The 25001-nt window shown below is 42.4% G+C and overlaps 1 protein-coding gene across 1 annotated transcript in view; it reads left to right on the top strand.

The window, feature by feature from the left end:
* Nucleotides 1-598: 598 nt before the first annotated feature.
* Nucleotides 599-25001, top strand: part of LOC149198658 (uncharacterized) — a 64251-nt gene continuing 39848 nt past the window's right edge. Inside the window, exon 1 of the mRNA XM_089402101.1 lies at nucleotides 599-1019. Within this exon, the coding sequence (XP_089258227.1) occupies nucleotides 842-1019 (178 nt within the window). The 5' untranslated portion in view covers nucleotides 599-841. The remainder of the gene's footprint in view (nucleotides 1020-25001) is intronic.

The following is a 25001-nucleotide window of genomic DNA, read 5'->3' as shown; positions in this document are numbered from 1 at the left end:
TTTAGTCGGCGTAGGGTTAGGTCTTCCAAAAATAGGGATATCGAGGTTAGGGTCAATGGAGTAATCAATTTCCTCGATGTCCATTTTCTCCATGCTGCAGCAAATTTGGGGGTAACAGGAAACACTGAGGTCAACAAAAAGCGTGGAGGGTAGCCAATAGGTAGCGAGGGGTGACAACGAGTCTGGTAATGGAGCCGACAGTTACAGAGGATAAAAACCTGCGATTAGCTGTATCAGCTGTTCGGAACGGTTGCCATCCTTTCCTCTTCTCTCTAAAAATAATAATAATATAATATTAGAGAATAAATTAGTATATGAGAAAAACAAAAATCCCTTATCTATAAAGTAATTAAACTTTCAAAATCTATTTAAATATAATAAACTACCAATTCTAAATTTAAACCCATAACCAAAACACATACTCTTAATCATTAACTTATGCACTGTCACTTTATTTACAAATATTTAAATACTCTATTAATCACAAATTCATTTGCTCCCATATAACAATATCTCAAATAAAGTATCACCAAATCAGAGCTTTATAACTTTATAGACCTTTAAGAGGAGTTACTAGCACGGACTGGAACCCACAGCTCGATTTGGACTTTGAGGCACCATCAAAATTGAACTTTAACCACCCGCATGGTGGGAAGTGTGCTCGAGGGGAGGGGGAGACTTTTATGCATATTTGAACTCGTTCCATTCGTTCATTTTCACCTCTGAATTCATTGGGCAAGAGCTTATGTTTATTCCCTGGAAAACAGCAGGGGTAACTGACTGACTATTTGTAGGCAAGGCAGGATCAGTACAGAGAATAGCAACGAAAGCAAAGCCAGATATGGAGAATGACATAGAGATGGGTTGCATCGGAGAAACCAATTGGCTTCAATCCGCTGGATCACTTGACCAGACGCTTATATTCTACCGTCATATTCCTCCGGAGGAACCGCCGAGGATCGAATCTCGTCCGCTCGTCCTGACAGCTCCCCAGGGCTCTGGCTCATGCGAAATCACCCGTAAGTTCCCATCTGCGCCATCACAGTGAAAATTGATGCCGCACACATGTTATTTAGTATGCAGTATCTCTCAAACTACTTCCAGAGAATTTTATGGCTTACCAATTTTTATAATATGAATCCCTGCGCTTTCTAATTTGATAAAATTTGGGGTTAATTATGGGTTCCAGTCTCTACCGGTTGATTCTAAGATGGTTATGAGCATAATTCGACAGAAGTCTGGCAAATAAAATGGTTAGAATAGGGATACCATTAGATACAGGACACAAAAAAAGGTTGTGGTGTTTTTTTTGGGATTCCTAATTACCTGGCGATTCTGGCAACACTGATTTCAACAACTAGATCAAGGAATCTGTCTTAATTTTGGGTGAATTATTGACCTGGTTGCTGCTAATTTTGGTTTCAAAATCATTGATTTCATCCGCTGCAGACTGCACAGGTTATCCTTTACGTATTTTAAAGTGGAAAAGCTTTGTTTATGAATTTAGGTATATTTTAATAGTACAATGTCCACCAAAGTTTCAGACCTGACTTGGAGAATGAACCAAACTCTGCTCGGCCCTGCTGCCGAGCCTATAGTTACCATATATGAATTCAGGTTTGGATTTCATACGATTCTGATTTGGGGAAAAGTCATATTGGAAAATTCTAATTTGAGAAAAATACTGAAGCATATGTCCGACATATACTAATAATGATAGACGATGTTCCCTGCTTGAGACCTTATGGTGGGTATTTATCAAAACCCGAAACTTTTCTCGTTTTCAATGTTCCGGAACAAAATTTCTTTGATGGGCCAGAACCTAGATGTTCATCTTTTTAATGGTTGAAATGTTTTCGTAATTTATTTATTTGTTTATTTTTTAAATATCTGTAAAGACAATGGCATATTTAAAACCTTTGTCTAAAGTTGAGAGTAAAAGGAATTAGAAAGGCAACGTTTACATAATGGAGTGAATTGCAAGTTTGCAACCAGACGGAAAGATCAGTGATGTGCATTGAGTGCAACAAAGACATCATGCAAAAGATCTGTAAATGGTAGGCCCATGGAGCATTTGTCTTGCCCACACGGATCCCTTAACACTGTCAAACTGAAATGAAGCTTCTCAGGATCCTCTTCACTATTAAGCATGAAGGGCACTGTTCATATTTGGTTTCAAGACTTGTCTACTTGCTGTGTAGTGCTAAGACCAATCCAACTATGGAAACAAGCTAAGTTAACAGAAAATGGAAATTTTTTGAAAAGCAGCATCTGGGTTTGTGGAAACACCACGTACAAAAAATACAATAATATTTTATTTTATTTATTTAAAAAAAAACATTCAAAGTTAAAAATCAAAACCATTCACGAATCATAACATTGGAACTGAAATCATTAGATAGTTTATAAATATGAAGACTGAAATTATAATGCACCATGCTTTATACAAAAGAGGATAACTGTAGATACAAAATTGTGCACCTCATCAATGATCACTCTATTTATATGATCATGTAGAATAAGTTTAAGATGTCCAAGAATGGGTCTACAGGCTCATCATCTGAATATTTCAACTCTACATCAATTTTGTGTCATTAATGATCACTCTATTTATATGATGACGTAGAGTAGGTTCAACATGTCCAAAAAATGGGTCTACAGGCTCATCATTTGAATATTTCATCTCTACATTAATTGTCTCATTAATGATCACTCTATTTATAAGATGATGTAGAGTAGGTTCAACATGTCCAAAAATGGGTCTACAGGCTCATCATTTGAATATTTCAACTCTACATCATGATCAACCTGTCATCGTCCTTGAAATTTGCCTTAAAATCTAAAAATTTCCATCTAGTTACAATGGTAAATGAATACAGTGCTATAGTCTATGTATCGTACTGTTCTAAGAGGACTCTTCACTTGGAATTGGATGAGATTGATCTAATTAAATTATGGAAAATTAAAATTTTGGTGTGTTAGTGTTAAAATTGGCAACTAGGGCCAAACTCCACATGGGTCATCTTGTTTATGACAGCTGATATTTTTCTTGGATTCCTCTCTCCGAGAGGTATAGGATTGATCTAAAGATCATCCAATTTTGACATGTACAAATAAATATATGAATTTATTTATATTATGGACAAATTGTCAAGGTCGGCCAGCAAACTCATGTAGGCTCAGAAGCCCAACAGTCACGTCTATTCATCCTCAACGCTTGCCTTAAATTCATGATGCCTCATCCTCCTTTGGACATCACTCATCTTCACACATCTCTCTCCCCTCATCTGATTGGGTATGGATTTTGGGCAGCCTCTCTCTCTATAAGTGCGAAGGAAAGGACAGTTATTTTTTGTTTTAGCATTGACCAGGTTTGACCTAAAATTTCAGAAGCTGTTTTTGGGCTGCATTGACCAAGTGTGACTTGTTTTAGTGCGATTTTTGGTGGAGGAATTCTGTCCTAGCAGGCCGCAGATCTGGGCACAAGAACCGAGGCAATCTGGCTTCCTATTTGACCAGTGTTGACTGTGCTAGGGCTGGCTGCAGGGTTGACTTTTGTTGACCAGTTTTGACTGGACTTTTTCGGACTGTTTTGGGCTGACTAGGCTTGCTGTTGGAGGCTGAAGTGGACTGGATTTGACCGAGCTGAATTGAGGAAGAAATCTGCCCTGTTGACCAGCATTGACTTTTCTAGCTAGGGCTTTTTTGCTGCTGTTATACATTATCAGAATTTGTAAATTGTACTATCTCTCTCTGCTGAACTATTGAAGACTAAAAGAAGATTTGATTAAGGGTTTCCCCACATTGGGGTTTGTCCCTGGCTGGTGCCACATCTTGTGCCCTCTTGTCTTGGCTTGTCTTCTACTGTTTATGTTTATGTTCTGTCAGCGTTTTACTTACATGTTTATGTGATTGCTAAACTGAAATTGATATTGGACTCATAAAAAAATTAAAGTAAAATTGCTTTAAAGCATAGAACATACCATTGTTGCCTAAAATTAACATAGTATTAGAGCTAAGGTGAAGACAAAGCCCAAGCAAGAGTGAAAGAGCAATCACCAAAGATAGTTGGACAAGGACAAAAGACTCAATGGGTTCCTCATCCTATTTCCCGGCTGAAGACAAGCTCCATGATAAATCTGACTATTATGGATGGAAGATGTCTCTTGATTTGACCTTGGAAGAGAAGGAAGTGATGGATTATGTGAAGGGTAAAATCGCCGAGCCTCCTTCAAATGCACCAGCTGCTGCGAAGACCAAGTACAATAAGGTTGAAGTCAAAGCGAAGAAGATTATCAGAGATTCCATTGACATGCATCTGGTGGTCTATATCTCCGAATTGAAGACCTCCAAGGAGATATACAACAGGTTAGTCAGCATGTTCAAGGTTAGTAATGCTAATCAAATTCTCTTTCTTAAGAATAAGTTGAAGGATATTAAGAAGGGCAAGGACGAGGACATTCAATCCTATTTCTTGAGGATTACTAAGATCAAGAATGATTTACTCTCGATTGGAGAAGTCATTCCTGACAGAGAACTTACTCTCACCACCCTTGGAGGACTCCCACTTGAGTGGTATGTATTTAGAACTACTATATTCAACAATGATCGAATTCTAGGGTTTGAAGAATTGATGTCAAAATGCATTCAAGAAGAAACAAGAATGGTGGAGCAAGAAATGCCTTCTAATAGAAGCAACCCCACTGCATTCTCCGCTCATGCCAAGACGAAGAACAATGCAGGTTCAAAGAAGCAAAGTCAAGGAAGGCCGAGATTCAAAAATGGAAGGAAAGGGAAGATGCTTTGTTTGAAATAAGTTTGACTACTATGCAAGGGAGTGTCCTAATAGAAGGGATACACCTCAAGATGATGACTATCATAACAATTCCAGGGGAAACTTCAACAACAACGATCAAAGGAATGGCAAGTCCAATGGCAAAGGAAAAAGGAATGCGGGACATCAAGGAAATGGTCGACCCTCCAAGAAATCAAGGAACTCTAGGTATGATGAATCCAATGTTGTTAACAATAAGCAAAAAGAGTACCATCTTATATCGACCCTCTCTATTGCCTCTCCTTTGGACACTTTGGGAAATTGGCTGATTGATAGTGGTGCCTCAAGGCACTTCACCGGATACAAGGAAGCCGTCTCTAATCTGATAGAAAAAGAGAATCTTGGAGATCATCCTTGGAGACGATGCCACCTATCTCGTGAAGGGAGTAGGAAATGTTACCCTTCCATTGAATCAAGGTAATACTATTCATTTGCAAGAAGTACTATATGTACCCAATCTCAAGAAGAATCTAGTGTCCATTTCAGCAATGGAAGATGAAGGATTCAAGGTGGTTTTTATCGATGGAAAGGTACGCGTTTGGAAAAGAAATTTCAAGGATGCTTTTACTCCTGGGTTTAGGGTTGACACTTTGTATCAAGTTGGAGGAAGTCCATTGGGAGCCATGTCTTGCGACACATCTCTACAATCTGAACTATGGCATTGGAGGTTCGCCCATCTTCATTATAAGGCCCTACCCGATGTGAGACAAATGGTGACAAGTATGCCCGAATTCAAAGTAGAACATGAAGGTGTATGTTTGAGATGTGTCGAAGGAAAACTTACAAGGGGATCATTCCCCTCAAGTAATAACAAGATCACATACATACTGCAATTGATCCACTTCGACATATCTGGTATGATGCCCATAAAATCCTTGGGAGGATACTTATATTATCTCACCTTTTATTCTCGCAAGACTTGGATCTACTTCTTGAAGAAGAAGGATGAAGTGTTCACCTAGTTTTGACATTTCAAAGCCTTGATCGAAAACGAATTCAAGAAGAAAATCAAGATATTGAGGACTGATAATGGGACCAAGTATGAATCCAATGAATTCCAAGTTTATTGCAGAGAGGCTGGCATTAAGAGGGAGACTACAACACCATACACTCCTGAGTAGAATGGTGTGGTTGAAAGGAAGAATCGCTCTATTGTAGAAGCTGTCCGTGCCATGCTTCATGATCAAGGCCTTCTAAAGTTTCTATAGGCTAAAGCTGCAAATACGTCGTGTGTGTTCAAAACTGATGCCCTCATCAAGCATTGGACTCCAAGGCTCCCGAAGAAATGTTCACTGGTAAGAAACCCGATGTCTCTCGTTTTAGAATTTTTGGAAGCCTCGTATATTTTTATGTGCTGAAAGAGAAAAGAAGCAAATTGGGTGCATCTTGGAAGAAATGAATCTTTGTGGGCTATAGTGAAAATTCTAAGGAATATAGAATTTATGTGGCTGGTCAAAAGGAAGTTGAGATAAGTCATGATGTCACCTTCGATGAAGATATGAACCTCAGGAAGATCAACAACCTTCCCATCCTAAGGAAGGACAAAGAAGCTGACACAGGAAATCAGGGTGAAAAAGAGGACGAAACGATGCTTGATGTTGATGAACCTATGGATCCTATTGATCCACTCCCTCATGAGCCTTCCTCCTCCAAGAGGAGACCCTCATGGCTTAGGGAGACTCTCGAAGATGCTGAGAGGCACATTGCACCAAGGGGGACTTTCCGTGAAAGCAAGAAGCCGAATAAGTACCAAGGATATTTGACCGCCATGAGCACTATCATTCAAAATGAGCCTTCATCATTCGAAGAAGCCGTGAAGCAACAAGTATAGTTCAATGCTCGCTTTGTTGCTTGAGGCTTCTCTCAAAAGGAAAGTGTAGATTACGATGAGATATTTGCACCTGTTGTCCGTTACACCACCATATGCTCGATCATAGCCCTTGCTATCTCGCAAGGATGGAACCTACATCAGATGGATGTCAAGACCGCCTTCTTGCATGGTTAAATCAAAGAGGAAGTCTATTTGGAACAACCTGAGGGGTTTGAAGTTCAATGCAGGTTGAAGAAAGCTCTCTATGGATTGAAGCAAGCACCTCGGGCTTAGTATGAGAGGATCGATAGCTATTTGATGAAGCTGGGATTCACTAGAAGTGAAGCCGATCCGAATCTTTGCTTTAAGGTTGAAAATGATAAACCTCTCATTCTGGTACTTTATGTGGACGATCTCTTTCTAACAGGTGCAAACCCTCTCATTCATAAATGTAAGAGGGAGTTGGCTTCTGAATTTGAGATGAAGGACCTAGGACCGATGCACTATTTTCTAGGATTAGAGGTCTGGCAAAAGCCAGGTGAAATTTCCCTCTCTCAAGGAAAATATGTTGTGAAGATATTGGAAAGATTTTGAATGGTGCACTGCAAGCCTGTGACTACTCCGATGGAATTTAACTTTAAGAAGTTATGTGATAGTGCTGCTAGACCTGAATTGGGAAATGCTTCTGAGTATCGTCAATTCATAGGAGCACTGATGTTCTTGGTGAACTCCCGTCCAGACATATGTTTTGCAGTTAACACATTGAGCCAATACATTGTTGAGCCTCATCATACACATTGGATTGCTGCCTCGAGATGCAATGTGAGGCTACATGTTTATTCTGATGCTAATTGGACTAGTAGTGTGGTGGATTGCAAGAACACTTCTGGATGCTGTTTTTCTTTGGGTTCTGCTTCGATATCCTGGATGAGCAGGAAGCAAAAATCGGTTGCCTTGAGCACCGCCGAGTCCAAATACATAGCTGCTAGTATGGCCTCCTTTGAACTGTTTGGTTGAGGAAGCTCTTCAGTGAGCTATTTGGACATGTGCTGGATACCACCGTGATCCTTTGTGACCACTAGAGTGGGATCCGAGTATAAGAGATTCTCGTGTTTCATGATCGCTCCAAGCATATAGATATTAGGTACCACTTTATCTGGGATATGGTACAACAAGGAGTAATAAGGCTTCATCATATTGGGATGAGTAGGTCGCTGATACTCTGACAAAGTCCTTGGGGAAGGTCAAATTCTTGGCCTTCTGAGAACGACTTGGAGTCGTGGAGAGACTGAGGGTCCTGTATGAGATGGACATTGAGCTCTGGGAGCTCGGGGGGGCTTGGGGTACTTCTTGGAGTAGTGAGCAGCCATAGGGTGAGTGGTTCAACCATTCCCTAGTGGTTTGCTGTTTACAGGGTGAGTGGTTCATCCTTCCCCTGTGATAATCCTTGGTGACAGGTGAGCAGGACGAGTGGTTCATCCTTCTCTTGCCAAGACATCCTGCCCATGCAGTCTGGGACTCATGGGAAGTACCTCTCATCTGGCCAATGAGTAGGAAACTGAGGATATGGACCATATTACTACCGATGGACGCATCGTGTACTACCGTACTTCCTATGCTAGGATGTCCGATATTGATTTGGGATCAATGGGAACTGACTTTGGGTCAGTAAGAGTGGCATGAGACACTCTCTTTTGATTGGAACTGACTTCGGGTTAGTAAGAGTGGTATGAGACACCCTCTTTTGGTTGGAACTGACTTCAAGTCAGTAAGAGTGGTATGAGGCACTCTCTTTTGATTGGGACTGAATTTAGGTCAGTAGAGAATGGTATGATACATTCTCGATCACTTCTTCATAGTTCAGCAAAGTAGAGCAGTGCATGGATGGCAGAGATAGTACAGATTGGCAGATGGATTAGCAAGTGGAGTTCTCCCTAGTTGAGAGGGAGTGTTAAATTGGCAACTAGGGCCAAACTCTGCATGGGTCATCTTATTTATGACAACTGATATTTTTCTTGGATTCCTCTCTTTGAGAGGTATAGGATTGATTTAAAGATCATCCGATTCTGACATGTACAAATGAAGATATGAATTTATTTATATTATTGACAAATCGTCAAGGTTGGCCAACAAACTCATGTAGGCTTAGAAGCCCAACAGTCATGTCTATTCATCCTCAACGCTTGCCTATAAATTCATGATGCCTCATCCTCATTTGGACATCACTTATCTTCACACATCTCTCTCTCCTCATCTGATTGGGTACGGATTTCTGGGGTACCTCTCTCTCCACACGTGCGAAGGAAAGGACAGTGGTTTTCTGTTTCAGCGTTGACCAGGTTTGACCGAAAATTCCAGACGTTGTTTTTGGGCTGCATTAACCAAGTCTTGACCTGTTTTAGTGCGATTTTTGGTGGAGGAATTTTGTCCTAGCAGGCCACAGATTTGGGCACAAGAACTTAGGCAATCTTACATCCTATTTGACCAACGTTGACTGTACTAGGGCTCGCTGTAGGGTTGACCTTTTTTGACCCGTTTTGACTAGACTTTTTCAGACTGTTTTGGGCTGATTAGGCTTGCTGTTGAAGGCCGAAGTTGATCGGGTTTGATTGAGCTGAATTGAGGAAGAAATCTGCCCTGTTGACCAGCATTGACTTTTTTGGTTAGGGCTCTTTTTGTTGATTTGGGGTAGCATCGGATGTGCTATAGCCATGAAAATTGGTGGAGGCTAAAGCACATGAGATCTCCAAGACCCAGAAATGGTTTAGGGAAATTCTACCTGGTGAAGGAGATATTAAAATAATTAATATTTTTAATGGGTTCCTATGTCTAAACTTAGGAAAATAAAAATATTAATGGGTATTAATATAAAGCTGGGTTAGAAGGTTCTAAATGACATGGATCAAGCCAAATCTAATCTTAGTCGTTGATTAGAGATGTAATCTCGACCGTTGAAGACTCAACAAAAAAAGTATAAGAGGAGGCTTGAGGGTCAGTTGCAGACACACCAGAGTGATCAGTCAGTTCGATTTTCTAGATCAGGGTTTGCTAAGAGAAATCGAACCAGTGATCAGTTGCAACGAGGGGTAGTGAGTGCATCGCAGAGAGGTAAAGATAGTGTCGGAAGACTAGCGCAGAGGCAGAGAGGAAGACGCAGAGCTAGAGGAAGCCACGCAGAGGCCAGCAGTGACTGTGCAGAGGGCCAGAGGGCTTGTGTGAGTGACATAGGGGCTGTAGAAGTGATGCAGAGGGCCAGAGAGGCTGCGCAGAGCCTCAGAGGGCTGGCACAGAGGGTTTCAGGCTGACGCAGAGACTAGGAGGGATGACGCTGAGCCTCAGAGAGGTGCTGGAGAGGGTTTCGTGGAGCAAACTTTTAGAATATCTGCTTCCGAAGAGAGGTATTACTGCCAGATAGAGATCTCTGTCGGGTGAACCAGTTTGGCACCTAGTTGTACTAAAAAAATCTGCTTAATAATAAAACCCTCAGAACTGCTGCACTGATTTTCCCAAGTTGGGTTTTTCGGGGGATGATTGTCCAAAAATAATGGTGTCCCTTGTGTGTTTGTCTATTTCTTTCAGCTATTGATCTATAGATGGTTGAGACTGCATTATGTTTATTTTAGTATTTATATGGTTAAATAACTTGTTCAGTAATTAAACAAGTAGGCAAAATAAACCAGATAGTGCAGGAAAATTTCTAATGGGTTAGACTTAGAAATTTCAACACGGTATCAGAGTGTTGCAGATCACAGGAGAGCTGAAGGCATTAGCTGAATCAGAGAATTTGCAGCAGAAACAACTGTCCCGAGTGACAAAAATTGTTCCTAAGCAGAGAGCAGCAGAAAAGGGTTGACGTAGAGGGCCTGCGTCATCAGTTCAAGCCAGAGAAGGGGCCAATGTAGAAGCAGTGAGAGGTAGAAGAGGCTCACGAAGAGCCATGTCATCCTGCTCATCCAAGTAGGAGTGATGCAGTTGGCTAGTGGAGTGATTCAGCCACTGCCGGGATTGTGCAGAGCCTAGAGGCTTAGTTCTTCAGTTGCTGGGGCATAGGACGCTGTGGGCAGATTGTGGAGTGTGAAGTTGGCGGGGTGTTGTTGCTGTTGAGGCAAAACAATACCTAACAGGACAAAACCAAGGTAGAAGGGAGTCGCTACCGAGGCGGATTTCTAGCCAAGAAATCCAGTTTAGTATTGCAGGAAAAAAGGAGATTGGAGAGGTGCGATTCGACTGTTGGTAGAAGGATTTCCAAGAGGGAAATCGAGACTCAGAGGGAGTCTAGAAGAGAACTTCCAGGAGGGAAGTAGACACTCAAAGGGAGTTGAAGAGAGAACTTCCAGGAGGGAAGTAGAGACTCAGAGGGAGTCAAAGAGAGAACTTCTAGGAGGGAAGTAGAGACTCAGAGGAGTAGAAAGTAAGAGCAAAGATGGCCATGAATGGACTGAGGGATCAAGATAGGCTGGATGGGGCATCCAACTTTGTCATCTGGAAGGCTAGGATCCTGTCCGTTCTAGATAGACATCGCATCAAGGCCTTCGCCTTGAGAACCGTGGCTATCCCAGTCGACCCAGCTGATAACGAAAAATACGAGGATGCGATGGGCAAGGCAAAGTGCATAATCCTTGATGGGGTCAAGGATCATGTAGTTCAACATATATTGTCGAGAAGAATACGTCAAAGGAAATGTGGGACACCTTGACGACATTGTATTAGGGCACTTCCGTGTAGAGGAAGATGCTACTGGAGAATCACCTTCGGTCGTATCAGATGCAGAAGGGGGAGTAGATAGATCACTTGCTCAGTAGGTTGTAGGAGATTCAGGACCAACTGACTTCCATAGGGGCCACGCCGGATTCGAAGTTAATGGTGAGGACCGTCCTGAACGCAGTTTCCGAGGAGTTGGAGACATTCGTCCAAAGCATTTTGGTAGAGTGAATCTTCCATATTGGGAAGAATTGTGGGCAACTCTTTGCCAAGAAGAGATCAGACGATTGACCAAGGCGGGAAGTAGTGGCAAAGGAGCCAGCGTCATGAAAGAAGAGGAAGAGGATGCCACTATGGCATCTGCGGGGCAGTAGGGGATGAGGAAGAAAAAGGACCTCTCCAAGCTACAGTGCTTCAACTGTGGGGAACTGGGCCATTATGCAACCTAGTGTTCGAGGAAGAAGAATAAGGAAGAGGCATTTGACTCCAAGGTAGCGCCAGCGAAGGCAGAAAAGGAGGTAGACGATTATGCCATGAGTGCTCATGTACCTCTAGAGAAGAGGTGGGGTGATATCGAGCTATAGTTAGGAGGACTACAGGGGATGAGGGGCAGGATCCTTGAGGTACCCAAACTCTTAGATAATATCCGGCTACGGGAGCCCTGAAGTGACAGTAGAAGCGGATGCAGATGGAGCGGCAGAGAGTGCTAGATTGCAGTAGTCCCTGGCAGCGCAGAGAGGGTTACAGCAGTGCGAGAGGCACAAAGGAGGTTGCAGCAGTGTAGGAAGGCACAAAGGTGTTTGCAGCGGTGCGAGAGGCACAAAGTTTGTTGCAACAACGTAGAGGTAGTAAAGGGAGCACATAATAGAGGCAGAGAGAGCTTCAACATCAGGAGGGTTTCTAGCTTGACAAGGATGTTAGTAGTTGGATAGATCAGTTACCATCGTCTCAGTAACTGAGTTGTAGTGCAACAGTAGCAGTGGTAGTGCTATGGGCAACACAATGCAACGTGATGAGAGAGGGCTGTAGTGCAGATGCAGTGTTGGGAGGAAGGACCAACAACAACACGGATGTAGAGGACCTGTCGTACAAATGTAGCAGTGGCAGTGGTAGATCCATGGGCAGTAGTACAGGATGCAGCAGTGCAAAGGATGTGTTGGGCAAGAAGGCCAAACATTAGCACAGGTACCGTTGCCAGATGTTCAGGGTGATGCTTAGTGGTGGATGAACAGGGTGATGCTACGGTGTCCCTTGTGTGTTTGTCTATTTCTTTCAGTTGTTGATCTGTAGATGGTTGAGACTACATTGTGTTTATTTCAGTGTTTATATGGTTAAATAACTTGTTCAGTAATTAAACAAGTAGGTGAAATAAATGAGATAGTGCAGGAAAATTTCTAACGAGTTAGACTTTGAAATTTCAACACTTTTGCCGCTGTTATAAATGATCAAAATTAGTAAATTGTACTATCTCTCTCTGCTGAACTATTGAAGACTAAAAGAAGATTTGATCAAGGGTTTCCCCACATTGGGGTTTGTCCCAGGATGGTGCCACATCTTGTGTCCTCTTGTCTTGGCTTGTCTTCTACTATTTATGTTTATGTTCTATCATCATTTTACTTACATGTTTATGTGATTGCTAAATTGAAATTGATATTGGGCTCATAAAGAAATTAAAGTAAAATTGCTCTAAAGCATAGAACATACCATTTTTGCCTAAAATTAACAGTTAGACCTTTCTAGCTAGCATTATCATGTGCTATAAATGCTATAGGTAATTAATAACTTACTTATACAACTACACAACCTACAAATTATTAATAAGTAAATTAACTAAAAATCTAAATAGAATATTTGCTTTATAGGGTTTCAAACAGGTGACAAATATCCTTTAAAAAATAAAAAAAAACCAAAAACTCTAATGTTATTTGCTTGGGATCTGACATGTGAGGTCTAGCTGGCATAGGAGCCTTACAGTAGTATGGGATCCATTTTCAGGTTTGAAGGATCTATTTACATGGAGGATCCTACGCGGATCTAGGTGGATCTGTATTTGAAATGCAGATACACGGATCCAGCATCAAAACCTCGTGGATCTAGTAACCCAGGCAAACAAGTGCACTCCAATTCTGTTAAGCTAGTTAAATAACACACATTGTATATCTAAATGTTCAAACTCGATATTGAATTAACAACATATCTAGCTATTCATTATACATTCCAGCCATAAGCAAGAAGCATAGCAAATCTTCTTGTCATGGTTAAAACTATAACCATTCATATGTTTGTATGTGTGTGGCTGTAGGTAGATATCAATGCACACAACATGGAGAATTTATTGATTGTAATTGTTTTGATGTATATTGTTTGGAACAACTCAAGGGGATGACGACGGGTAGTCACCCAGACCCCTCATTGTAGAGAGTGTAATGCAATGAGGTGTGATTACATGTGGTTTAAACAGACCATAGCGACTTGTTGGCTGTTAACATATGGTTTAATTAGAACACAATTAAGTACATTAGACCAACAATTCAAGCAAATCGATGATGGTGTAATGGAGGTTCGCATAAGTATTAAATTGAGTGCAGGAATTAATTACCACCAAAGCAAATTACCTGTGATGGTGAGTGTCTTTGGTCTGTCAACAACTCAAGCAACACATCCAAATAAACACTATGGACAATAGAGATTACCTTGGAGAAACCTGAATTAAAAAATCCAACGTTCAATGGTTGTTCTCTATGTCCCTATAATTGCAGAAATTACAATATTTTTTTCTTTTTTGGATGAAACTCATGTCCCATAGAAACCTACTGGGCACTTTCTGTTGATTTGTGGTAGCATCGGATGTGGTCTAGCCATGAAAATTGGTGTAGAGGCCAAGGCACATAAGATCTCCAAGACCCAGAAATCGTTCGGGGAAATTCCACCCGGTTGGAGAGATATTAAAATAATTAATATTTTTAATGGAGTTCTTAAGTCTAAACTTAGGAAAATTAAAATATTAATGGGTATTAATATAAAACTGGGTGAGAATGTTCTAAATGACATAGATCAAGCCAAATCTAATCTTAGCTGTTGATTAGGGACTTAAACTCTGTTGTTAAAGACTTAATAGGAAAAGTATAAGAGGAGGCTTGAGGGTCAGTTGGAGGTACACCAAATTGATCAGTCAGTTTGATTTTGTTAAATTTGGCAACTAGGGCCAAACTCCATGTGGGTCATCTTATTTATGGCCGCTGATATTTTTCTTGGATCCCTCTCATCGAGAGGTGTAGGATTGATCTAAAGATCATTCGATTCCGATAAGTATTTATGAAGATATGAATTTATAAGCAGCATAAATAAGCCTCTATACGCTGTCTCAAGAGGCTCAATCCGCAGATGAGAAGAGGGCTAATATAGGCCCTAAATGAAGGCTTGAAGCCGCTGTCTATTGACCCTATACGCAGCAAGAAAGAGACTCTTTATCCGCAGTCAGAAAGAGGATCTATACATAGTCCTAGAGGAGACCTGTTTATGCAGCAAGGAGATATATATGGGACCTTCCATCCGCTGTCTAAGGAAGCTCTAAAAGAGCCCTTGCCACAGGTCTGAAAGTCACCTAATCTATACGCTGTCTGGTCACAATCCAAGAGGTTTATATGCAGCGAGAAAAGGCACTCACACGCAGCAAAGGGGAGGCTTCTATACATAGCAATTGAGGGTACCTTAAGACGCTGTAAGGAAAGACAACTAAAAGTAATTATATCACAACTTAGAGGATATGTCCTTATGCCACATTGTTGTAGGTGACAGCGTGACCCATTTGAGATCTGTTCTGAGCATGTTGACATTGTTCTTGAGGGGCAGAACTACAATGAAGAAATACCCTAACCAGTCACCACGTTATGCATCAAGTGATTGTGTCTAGCGCAACCTCAAAAAGAAGGTCAATCAAGTCTGTCTAAGAAGATCTCTCAGGAGAAGATTGAAATACATTGCTGTTCAAGGATAAAGATAACTGGGTACTGTGTGTAGACCTTACTTGTTGCTGGGCTAGGCCGCAGGCCATAGCTAGCAGCATAGATGTGTTAAGGGTTGCACAATTAGTCTTGCAAGTATGGCAGTATTGAAACCTCAACTTGGATCATGACTGTATCAAGGATGAGAACTGAAGTTTGATGCACCAGCTCATATGGCAGTGACAGTTAGTACTGAGGGAAAAGGACAACATTCTGGAAGATGCAACATGAGTGGATGCAGCATGGTTGGATGTAGTATGGTTATGAGATCACCTTAAAGAAATATGCTGTCACCTAAGTTTAGATTTGTAGTCCTTGTCATTAGATTTGCCACCTCATTATGTCATCTTCATGGTGAAGATCTCTGCTCTTATCTTGTCAAGTCAAAGTGTTGACTTCTGATGTATATGTACTATCTCTCTCTCTGCTGAACTATTGAAGAACATAGAGGAAGAATTTATCAAGGGTTTCCCCACATTGGGGTTTGTCTCTGGCTAGCGCCATATCTTGTGTCCTCTTGTCTTGGCTTGTCTTCTGCGATTTATGTTTATGTTCTATCTGCAGTTTACTTTAATGCTGATGTGATTGCTAATCTGGAAAAGATCTTGAGCTAACTGTGAAAATTGAAATAAATTGTTCTAAGCATAGAACATACCTAAAATTAACATGGTATTAGAGCTGAGGTGAAGACAATGCCCAAGCAAGAGTGAAAGAGCAATCACTGAAGACAGTTGGGAAAGGACAAAAGAATTAGTGGATTCCTCATCCCTCATCAAATTCACCAAGGGTGAAGTCGAAGCAGAGAATATTATCAGAATGGCGCAGTGGAAGTTTCTGATGGCCTACCTAAAGATCACTTCATTGGGAAGTTCGGATCTAAGGGTGGAAGGAAAGGTGGATGCCTTGGTTGTAATAAGTTCGACCATTATGCGAAGGAGTGTCCGAATGGCAGAGACACATCTCTTGATGAAGATAACAATCATTCCAGGGACATCTTCAATGATCAAAGGAATGACAGGTAATGCAGGTCATCAAGGAAATGGTCGACTCTTCAAAGAAAGCAAGGAACCCCAGGTATGAAGAATCAAATGTTGTTTTTGATAAGATAAAGAAGCGTTATCTTGTATTGGCCCTCTCCTTCAGATTCTTTGGGAATCTGGCTTATTGATTGTAGTGCTTCAAGGCACTTCATCAGATAGATGGGTGCACTCTCTAATTTGGTAGAGATGGAAACAATCATGGGATTATACTTGGAGCTGATGCCACCTATCCCGGAAAGGGTGTAGGGAATGTTATCCCTCAATTGAATGAGGGTAACTCAATTCATTTACAAAATCTCTTTTATGTACCTGATCGCAAGTAGAACCTTGTGTCCATTTTAGCAATGGAAGTCAAAGGTTTCAGGGTGGCACTCATTGATGGAAAGGTACGTGTTTGAAAATAGAATTTTCAAAGATGTTTTTGAGTTCAGGGTTGTATCAAGTTGCAGGAAGTCCACTTGGGACCATGTCCATTGACACATAGCACCGCAGGTCTGTGAGTCAGATGGTGACAGGGATGCCTGAATTCAAAAAGAGCATAAAGGTACATGTCCGAGATGTACCAAAGGAAAATCTTACAAGGGGACCATTCCCCTCATGTAGCAGTTCCACAGGTTTGGAACAACCCGAGGAGTTTGAGATTCATGATCGGGAATCTCATGTATATAGGTGGAAGAAAGCCCTCTACGGCTTGAAGCAAAACTTCCCGAGCATAGTATGAGAGGATTGATAGCTGTTAGATGAAGCTGGGATTCACTAGGAGTGAAACCGATCAAAACCATTACTCGAAGGTTGTGGATGATAGACCTCTCATACTGGCACCTTATGAGGACGACCTATTTCTGACAGGTGCAGACCCTCTCATTTGCAGAAGTAAGAGGGAGTTGGATTCCGGATGTGGAATGCTAAACTGCAAGCCTGTGACTACCTCGAGGATCTTAACTTTCAGAAGTTATATGGTAGTGATATCGGACCAGATTTGGGAAATGCCTCTGAGTTTCATAAACTCATTTGCGTTGATGTTCTTGGTGAACTTTCATCCGGACATATGTTTTGTAGTTAGCATGGTGAGCTCATATTTGGTTGAGCCTCACTGGATTGGTGCCTAGAATCTTCTGAGATATCTTTGGGGCACAATCTCTCATGGATTGAGATACACTGCCAAAAATATGAAACTGCATGATTATTCGAATGCTGATGAAGCAGGCAGTGTGAAGGATCATTAGAGCACTTCTCAGTGCTGGTTCTCTTTGGATTTTGCTTCGATATCATGGATGAGAAGGAAGCATAAATTGGTTGCTATAAGCACCACCAAGACCGAATACACAACTACGAGTATGTTCTCGTATGAAGCTGCATGGTTGCAGAAGCTCGTAAGTGAGCCGTTTGTACACATGATGAATACCACTGTGATTCTCTTTGACAACCAGAGGTGGGATTCGATTATTGGGAAATCCTGTATTCGATGATTGCTCCAGCGGATAGACATCAAATACTGCCTTATCTGGGATATGGTAAGTCGATAAGCAAGGAGGTTCCATCGCATTGAGACTGATGTACAGGTCATAGATATTTTGTCAAAGCCCTGGGGAAAGATCAAATCTGTGATTTTCTCGAACAACTTGGAGTCGTTGAGAGACCTTTGCAAAAAGGTCCTGCATATTGCATACATTGAGCTCTAGGAGCTCTAGGGGGCTTGGGGTACTTACTGGAGCAACATACGACCACAGGGCGACTCACCCTCCCCTGGTGGTGCGCTATGAACAGGATGATTAGTTCTCCTGTGGGCTAGGATGATTTGTTCTCCATGGCAACTGTGGAACATGATGATTTGTTCTCCTGTGGGCCAGGATGATTTGTTCTCCATGGCGATTATGGAACATGATGATTAGTTCTCCTGTGGGCCAGGATGATTTGTTCTCCGTGGCGACTATGGAACAGGATGATTAGTTCTCTTGTGGGCCAGGATGATTCGTTCTCCGTGGCAACTGTGGAATAGGAAGATTCGTTCTTCTGTGGGCCAGGATGATTAGTTCTCCGTGGCATCCACTGGATAGGATGATTCGTTCTCTTGTGGATAGGATGATTAGTTCTCCTGTCAAGGCATCCTACCCATGCAGTCTGGGACTCATGGGAAGTACCTCTCATCTGATCAATGAGCAGGGAAATGAGGATAGGGACCATAGTAGTTCTATTGATGGACGCATCGTTGTATCTACCGTACTCCCTATGCTAGGATGACCTCCATTGATCTGGGACCAGTGAGAGTGGTACACACTCAGAGATTGACTTTGGGTCAGTAGAGGACTGGTCTAGGACCAATGAAAATGGTATACACTCTGAGACTGACTTCGGGTTAGTGGAGGATGGTATGATACATCCTCAGTCACTTCTTCTTCTTCATAGTTCGAGCAAAGCAGAGCAAAGCTCAACAGATCAGAGCAGAGCAGATCAGTGCAGGGCACTGATGGCAGAGATAGTACAGTTGGACATATGGATCAATGGATGGAGTTCTCCCTAGTTGAGAGGGAGTGTTAAATTTGGCAACTAGGGCCAAACTCTATGTGGGTCATCTTATTTATGGCAGCTGATATTTTTCTTGGATCCCTCTCATCGAGAGGTGTAGGATTGATCTAAAGATCATCCGATTCCGATAAGTATTTAAGAAGATATGAATTTATTTTGATTATGGACAAATTGTCAAGTCGGCCAACAATTTATGTAGGCTCAGAAGCCCAACAACCATGTCTATTCAACCTCTACGTTTTAGTATAAATAAAAGAGGACTAGAAGTCATTTGTCACACACATATACTCTTCATGTGATCTCCTCCTCTCCATGTCTTTGGGTTTTAGTGAAGGAGAGACACTAAGAGTATACGCTGGCCTAATATGATGCCCTAGCCGCAAGCTTATGAGGACACCTACACGCAGAAAAGAAGTGACTTATAAGTACTGTAGCATAAATAAGCCTCTATACGCTGTCTCAAGAGGCTCAATCCGCAAATGAGAAGAGGGCTAATATAGGCCCTAAATGAAGGCCTGAAGCCGCTGTCTATTGACCCTATACGCAGCAAGAAAGAGACTCTTTATCCGCAGTCAGAGAGAGGATATATACACAGTCCTAGAGGAGTCTTGTTCACGTAGCAAGGAGATATATATGGGACCTTCCATCTGTTGTCTAAGGAAGCTCTAAAAGAGCCCTTGCCATAGGTTTGAAAGTCACCTAATCTATACGCTGTCTGGTCACAATCCAAGAGGTTTATATGCAACAAGAAAAGGCACTCACACGCAGCAAAGGGGAGGCTTCTATACATAGCAATTGAGGGTACCTTAAGATGCTGTAAGGAAAGACAACTAAAAGTAACTATATCACAGCTTAGAGGATATGTCCTTATACCACATTGTTGTAGGTGACAGCGTGACTCATTTGAGATCTGTTCTGAGCATGTTGACATTGTTCTTGAGGGGCAGAACTACAATGAAGAAATACCCTAACCAGTCACCACGTTATGCATCAAGTGACTGTGTCTAGTGCAGCCTCAGAAAGAAGGTCAATCAAGTCTGTCTAAGAAGATCTCTCAGGAGAAGATTGGAAGACATTGCTGTTCAAGGATAAAGATAGGTGGGTACTGTGTGTAGACCTTACTTGCTGCTGGCCAGCAACATACATTGTGTTAAGGGTTGCACAAATCAGTGTTGCAATTATGGCAGTATTGAAACCTCAACTTGGATCATCACTGTATCAAGGATGAGAACTGAAGTTTGATGCACCAGCTCATATGGCAGTGACAGTTAGTACTGAGGGAAAAGGACAACATTCTGGAAGATGCAACATGAGTGGATGCAGCATGGTTGGATGTAGTATGGTTATGAGATCACCTTAAAGAAATATGCTGTCACCTAAGTTTAGATTTGTAGTCCTTGTCATTAGATTTGCCACCTCATTATGTCATCTTCATGGTGAAGATCTCTGCTCTTATCTTGTCAAGTCAAAGTGTTGACTTCTGATGTATATGTACTATTTCTCTCTTTGCTGAACTATTGAAGAACATAGAAGAATAATTTATCAAGGGTTTCCCCACATTGGGGTTTGTCCTTGGCTAGCGCCATACCTTGTGTCCTCTTGTCTTGGCTTGTCTTCTGCGATTTATGTTCATGTTCTATCTGCAGTTTACTTTAATGCTGATGTGATTGCTAATCTGGAAAAGATCTTGAGCTAACTGTGAAAATTGAAATAAATTGCTCTAAGCATAAAACATACCTAAAATTAACAGATTTTCTGGAGCGGGGTTTGCTGAGAGAATCGAACCAGTGATCTGTTGTAGTGAGGGGCAGTTCAGTACGAGGCCGAGAATACATAGCAGAGAGGCAGATATAGTGCCAGAGAGACAATAGAGAGCCTAGGAACGCTGACGTAGAGGCAGTTGGGAGCTACGCAGAGGTTGAAGAGGCCAACGTGGGTGACGCAAAGAGCCAAGGGGCTAACACAGAGGCTTTAGTTGTTGCGCAGAGGCTAGCAGAGCTGACGCAGGGCCAAGAGGCAGCGTTGAGAGAATTTTCGTGGGGCAGACTGAGTGCTGGTGAGCAGGAAGGGTGACGCAGTCCCTGTAGAGTGACACAGAGCAACAGAGAAGCTTGGAGCAGATTTCTCTGTCCAGCTAAGGAGCTACCATTGTTGCTGTGGGATTGTTCATTCGGTGATTGATCAGCTAGAATATCTGTCTCTAAGGAGAGGTACTACTGCCGAGGGCATTCTTTGTTGGGTGAGCCATTTCTGGCACTCTAGATGTATTCAAAAACTGCATAATAATAAAACCCTTATATCTGCTGCACCGGTTTTCCTGCATTGTTTATTCAGGGATAATTGTCCTATAATAACAGTGTCCCTTGTGTGTTTGTCTCTGTTATTTCAGTTGCTGATCTGTATATGAGTTAAGGCTGCATTTGTGTTTATTTCAGTATTTATATTTATAAACAACTTGTTAATGGAATAAAGAAGTAGGAGAAATTAAACCATATAATGCAGTAGGGATTTCTAACGTGTCAGACTTAGAAATTTCAACATGGTATCAGAGCATTGTAGATCACAAGAGAATTGAAGGCACCATAAGTAATTTGAAGAATTTGTAGTAGTAGCAGCTGTCCCCAGAGACAACGTTGTTCCAGAGCAGAAGCAATAGAGAAGAAGTGACGCAGCTGTCCCCAGAGACAACGTTGTTCCAGAGCAGAAGCAATAGAGAAGAAGTGACGCAGAGGGCCTGCGTCATCATTTTGAGCCAGAAGGAGGGTCAGCGCAGAGGTAGAGAGGGGCAGATCAGACCTACGCAGTGCCCGGTCATCTTTCTTAGCCAGGAAGGATCGACGCTGTGGCCAGGAGGAGCAGATTCTGCCGTTGTCGGGATTGCACAGAGCCGGAAAGGCTCAATTTCTTTAGTTGCCGGGGCTTGGGGAGCTGTGGGTAGATTGTGATTGAGAAGCTGGTGGGGTGTTGTTTTTGTCGATGCAAAACAATACCTAAGGGGACAAAACCAAGGTAGAGGGAGTCGTTACCTTGACGAATTTCTAGCCAAGAAATCCAGATCGGAGTTGCAGTTACAAGGAGGATTGGAGAGGAGCGGTTTGACATTTGGCGGGAGGATTTCCAGCAGGGAAATCAAGACTCAGAGGGAGATTTCCAAGAGGGGAGTCGAATCTCAGAGGGAGTATAGAAGAGGAGCTGAAATGTTAGTGAACGGACTGAGGGATCAGGACAGGTTGGACGGGGCTTCCAACTTTGTCATCTGGAAGGCCAGGATCCTGGCAGTCTTGGATCGACATCGCATCAAGGACTTTGCCTTGAGAACCATGGCTATCCCGGTCGACCCAACTAAGAATGAGAAGTATGAGGATGCAATGGTGAGAGCAAAGTGCATGATCCTAGACGGGGTCAAAGATCATGTCGTACCACATATTGCTGAAAAGAACACAACAAAGGAGATGTGGGATACTTTGAAGACATTGTATCAGGGCACTTCCGTTGCGATGCAGTTAGAAAATCAACTGCGGTTGTATAAGATGCAGAAGGGAGAGCAAATAGATCCATTCCTCCTCAGATTGTAGGAGATTCGTGACTAGCTTACTTCCGTAGGGTCTACACCGGATCTAGAGTTCATGGTGAGGACTGCCCTGAATGCAGTCTCTGAGGAGTGGGAGACATTTGTCCAAAGTATTTTGGGAAGGGCTACTCTTCCAGGATGGGAGGAGATGTGGGCAGCTCTTCGCCAAGAAGAGATCAGGTGGATAACCAAGGCAGGGAGAAGTGGCAGGGGAGGACGAATCAAGAAAGAGGAGGAGGATGCAGCTCTAGCATCTGGGGGACAACAGGGGAAGAGGAAGAAGAAGGATATCTCCAAGGTGAAGTGCTTTTGTTGTGGGGAGCTTAGACATTATGCATCCCAGTGTCCCAAGAATAAAAACAAGGGAGAGGCTTCCGATTCCAAGGCAGCTCCAGCTAAGGCGGAGAAAGACGTTGAGACTGATAACGATTGTGCCATGAGTGCTCATGCACCTCTACAGAAGAGGTGGGGAGACATTGAGTTGTAGTCAGGAGGACTACATACTAGGGGTAGGATCCTTGAGGTGCCCAAACTCTTGGATCATATCCCACTACGGGAGCTCTTAATGACAGTAGCAAGATGACAGATGGAGCAAAGTGTAGTGGAGCAACAAGGAAGTGCTTGGGTCCAGAAATCTGAGGCAACGCAGTGGAGGTTGCAGCAGTGCGAGAAGCACAGAGGTGTATGCAGTAGCGTAGTGGTAGCAGAGGGAGCACAAGATAGCAGCAAGGGCAGCTTCAGCATCATGAGACTTCCAGACTGATCGGGATGTCAGCATTTGGGTAGATCAGTTACTTCTCGCTAACTGAGTTGCAGTGCAACAGTTCGCAGTGGTAGTGCTAGGGGCAGCATGGGCAACATATTGAGAGGGAGCTGCAGTACAAATGTAGCAGTGGCAGTGGCAGTGTCATAGGCAGCAGTACAAGAAGCAGCAGTGCAGCAGTTAGCAGTGGCAGTGTTAGGGGCAGCATGGGCAACATATTGAGAGGGAGTTGCGATTCAAATGTAGCAGTGGCAGTGGCAGTGTCATAGGCAGCAGTATAGGAAGCAGCAGTGCAGATGATGTGAGGCAGCAGGCAAGCATCAGCACAGGTACCAGTGCGTAAGAATCAATGTGATGTTTCAGTGGTGGAGCATTACTAGTGCACATTCCTCGCTAAGAGGGAGTGTTGATTTTTGGTAGTATCGAATGTGCTTTAGCCATGAAAAATTGGTGGAGAGGCTAAGGCACATAAGATCTCCAAGACCCATAAATCGTTTGGGGAAATTCCACTCGGTTGGAGAGATATTAAAATAATTAATATTTTTAATGGGGTTTCTAAGTCTAAACTTGGGAAAATTAAAATATTAAAGGGTATTAATATAAAACTGGGTGAGAATGTTCTAAATGACATGGATCAAGCCAAATCTAATCTTAGTCGTTGATTAGGGACTTAATCTCGGCCGTTGAAGACTCAACAGGAAAAGGATAAGAAGAGGCTTAGTGTCAGTTGGAGGTACACCAAATTGATCAGTCAGTTTGATTTTTTGGAGTGGGGTTTGTTGAGATAATCGAACCAGTGATCTATTGCAGTGAGGGGCAGTTTGGCATGAGGCTGAGAATACATAGTAGAGAGGCAAAGATAGTGCCAAAGAGACAACATAGAGCCTAGGAAGGCTGATGCAGAGGCAGCTGGGAGCTACGTAGAGGCCAACGTGGGTGACGCAGAGAGCCAAGGGGTTGACACAGAGGCTTTAGTAGCTGCGCAGAGGCTAGCAGAGCTGACGCAGGGCCAAGAGGCAGCGTGGGGAGAATTTTCGTGGGGCAGACTGAATGTTGGTGAGTCAGGAAGGGTGACGCAGTCCTTGGTGACTGTCCAGCTAAGGAGCTGCCATTGTTGCTGTGGGATCGTTCATCCGGTGATTGATCAGCGGAAATATCTATCTCCAAGGAGAGGTACTACTGCCGAGGGCATTCTCTGTTGGATGAGCCATTTCTGGCACCCTAGATGTATTCAAAAACTGCATAATAATAAAACCCTCATATATGCTACACCGGTTTTCCCGCATTGGGTTTTTCGGGGGATAATTGCCCAAAAATAGCAATGTCCCTTGTGTGTTTGTCTTAGTTATTTCAGTTGCTGATCTGTATATGAGTTAAGGCTGCATTTGTGTTTATTTCAGTATTTATATTTATAAATAACTTCTTAATGGAATAAACAAGTAGGAGAAATTAAACCAGATAATGCAGTGGGGGTTTCTAACGTGTCAGACTTAGAAATTTCAACACTTTCTCTCATCTTGAGGATGGTACCAAGGCTAAATTGGATTCTGCAGAAGCTTGAAGCCTTGTCAACTCAGCGCTCAAGGCTGTTACAACAATATACTCATTAAGAGTTCAACATGTGTTAAAATTGGCAACTAGGGCCAAATTCCACTTTGGACAGCTCATTTAATGGAGATGATTATTGCAATGACTTCCTCTTTTTGAGAGGACCAAAATCGACCTAAAGATCACTAAAATTGGATAAGGAAA

The sequence above is a fragment of the Pinus tabuliformis genome, chromosome 2_1, assembly GCF_031772625.1.
Source record: "Pinus tabuliformis cultivar Carrire ecotype Pingquan chromosome 2_1, CPIR1, whole genome shotgun sequence".
Classification (NCBI taxonomy): domain Eukaryota; kingdom Viridiplantae; phylum Streptophyta; class Pinopsida; order Pinales; family Pinaceae; genus Pinus; species Pinus tabuliformis.
The sequence above is the reverse complement of the archived record's forward strand: the minus strand, read 5'-3'. Positions and strand labels throughout refer to the sequence as shown.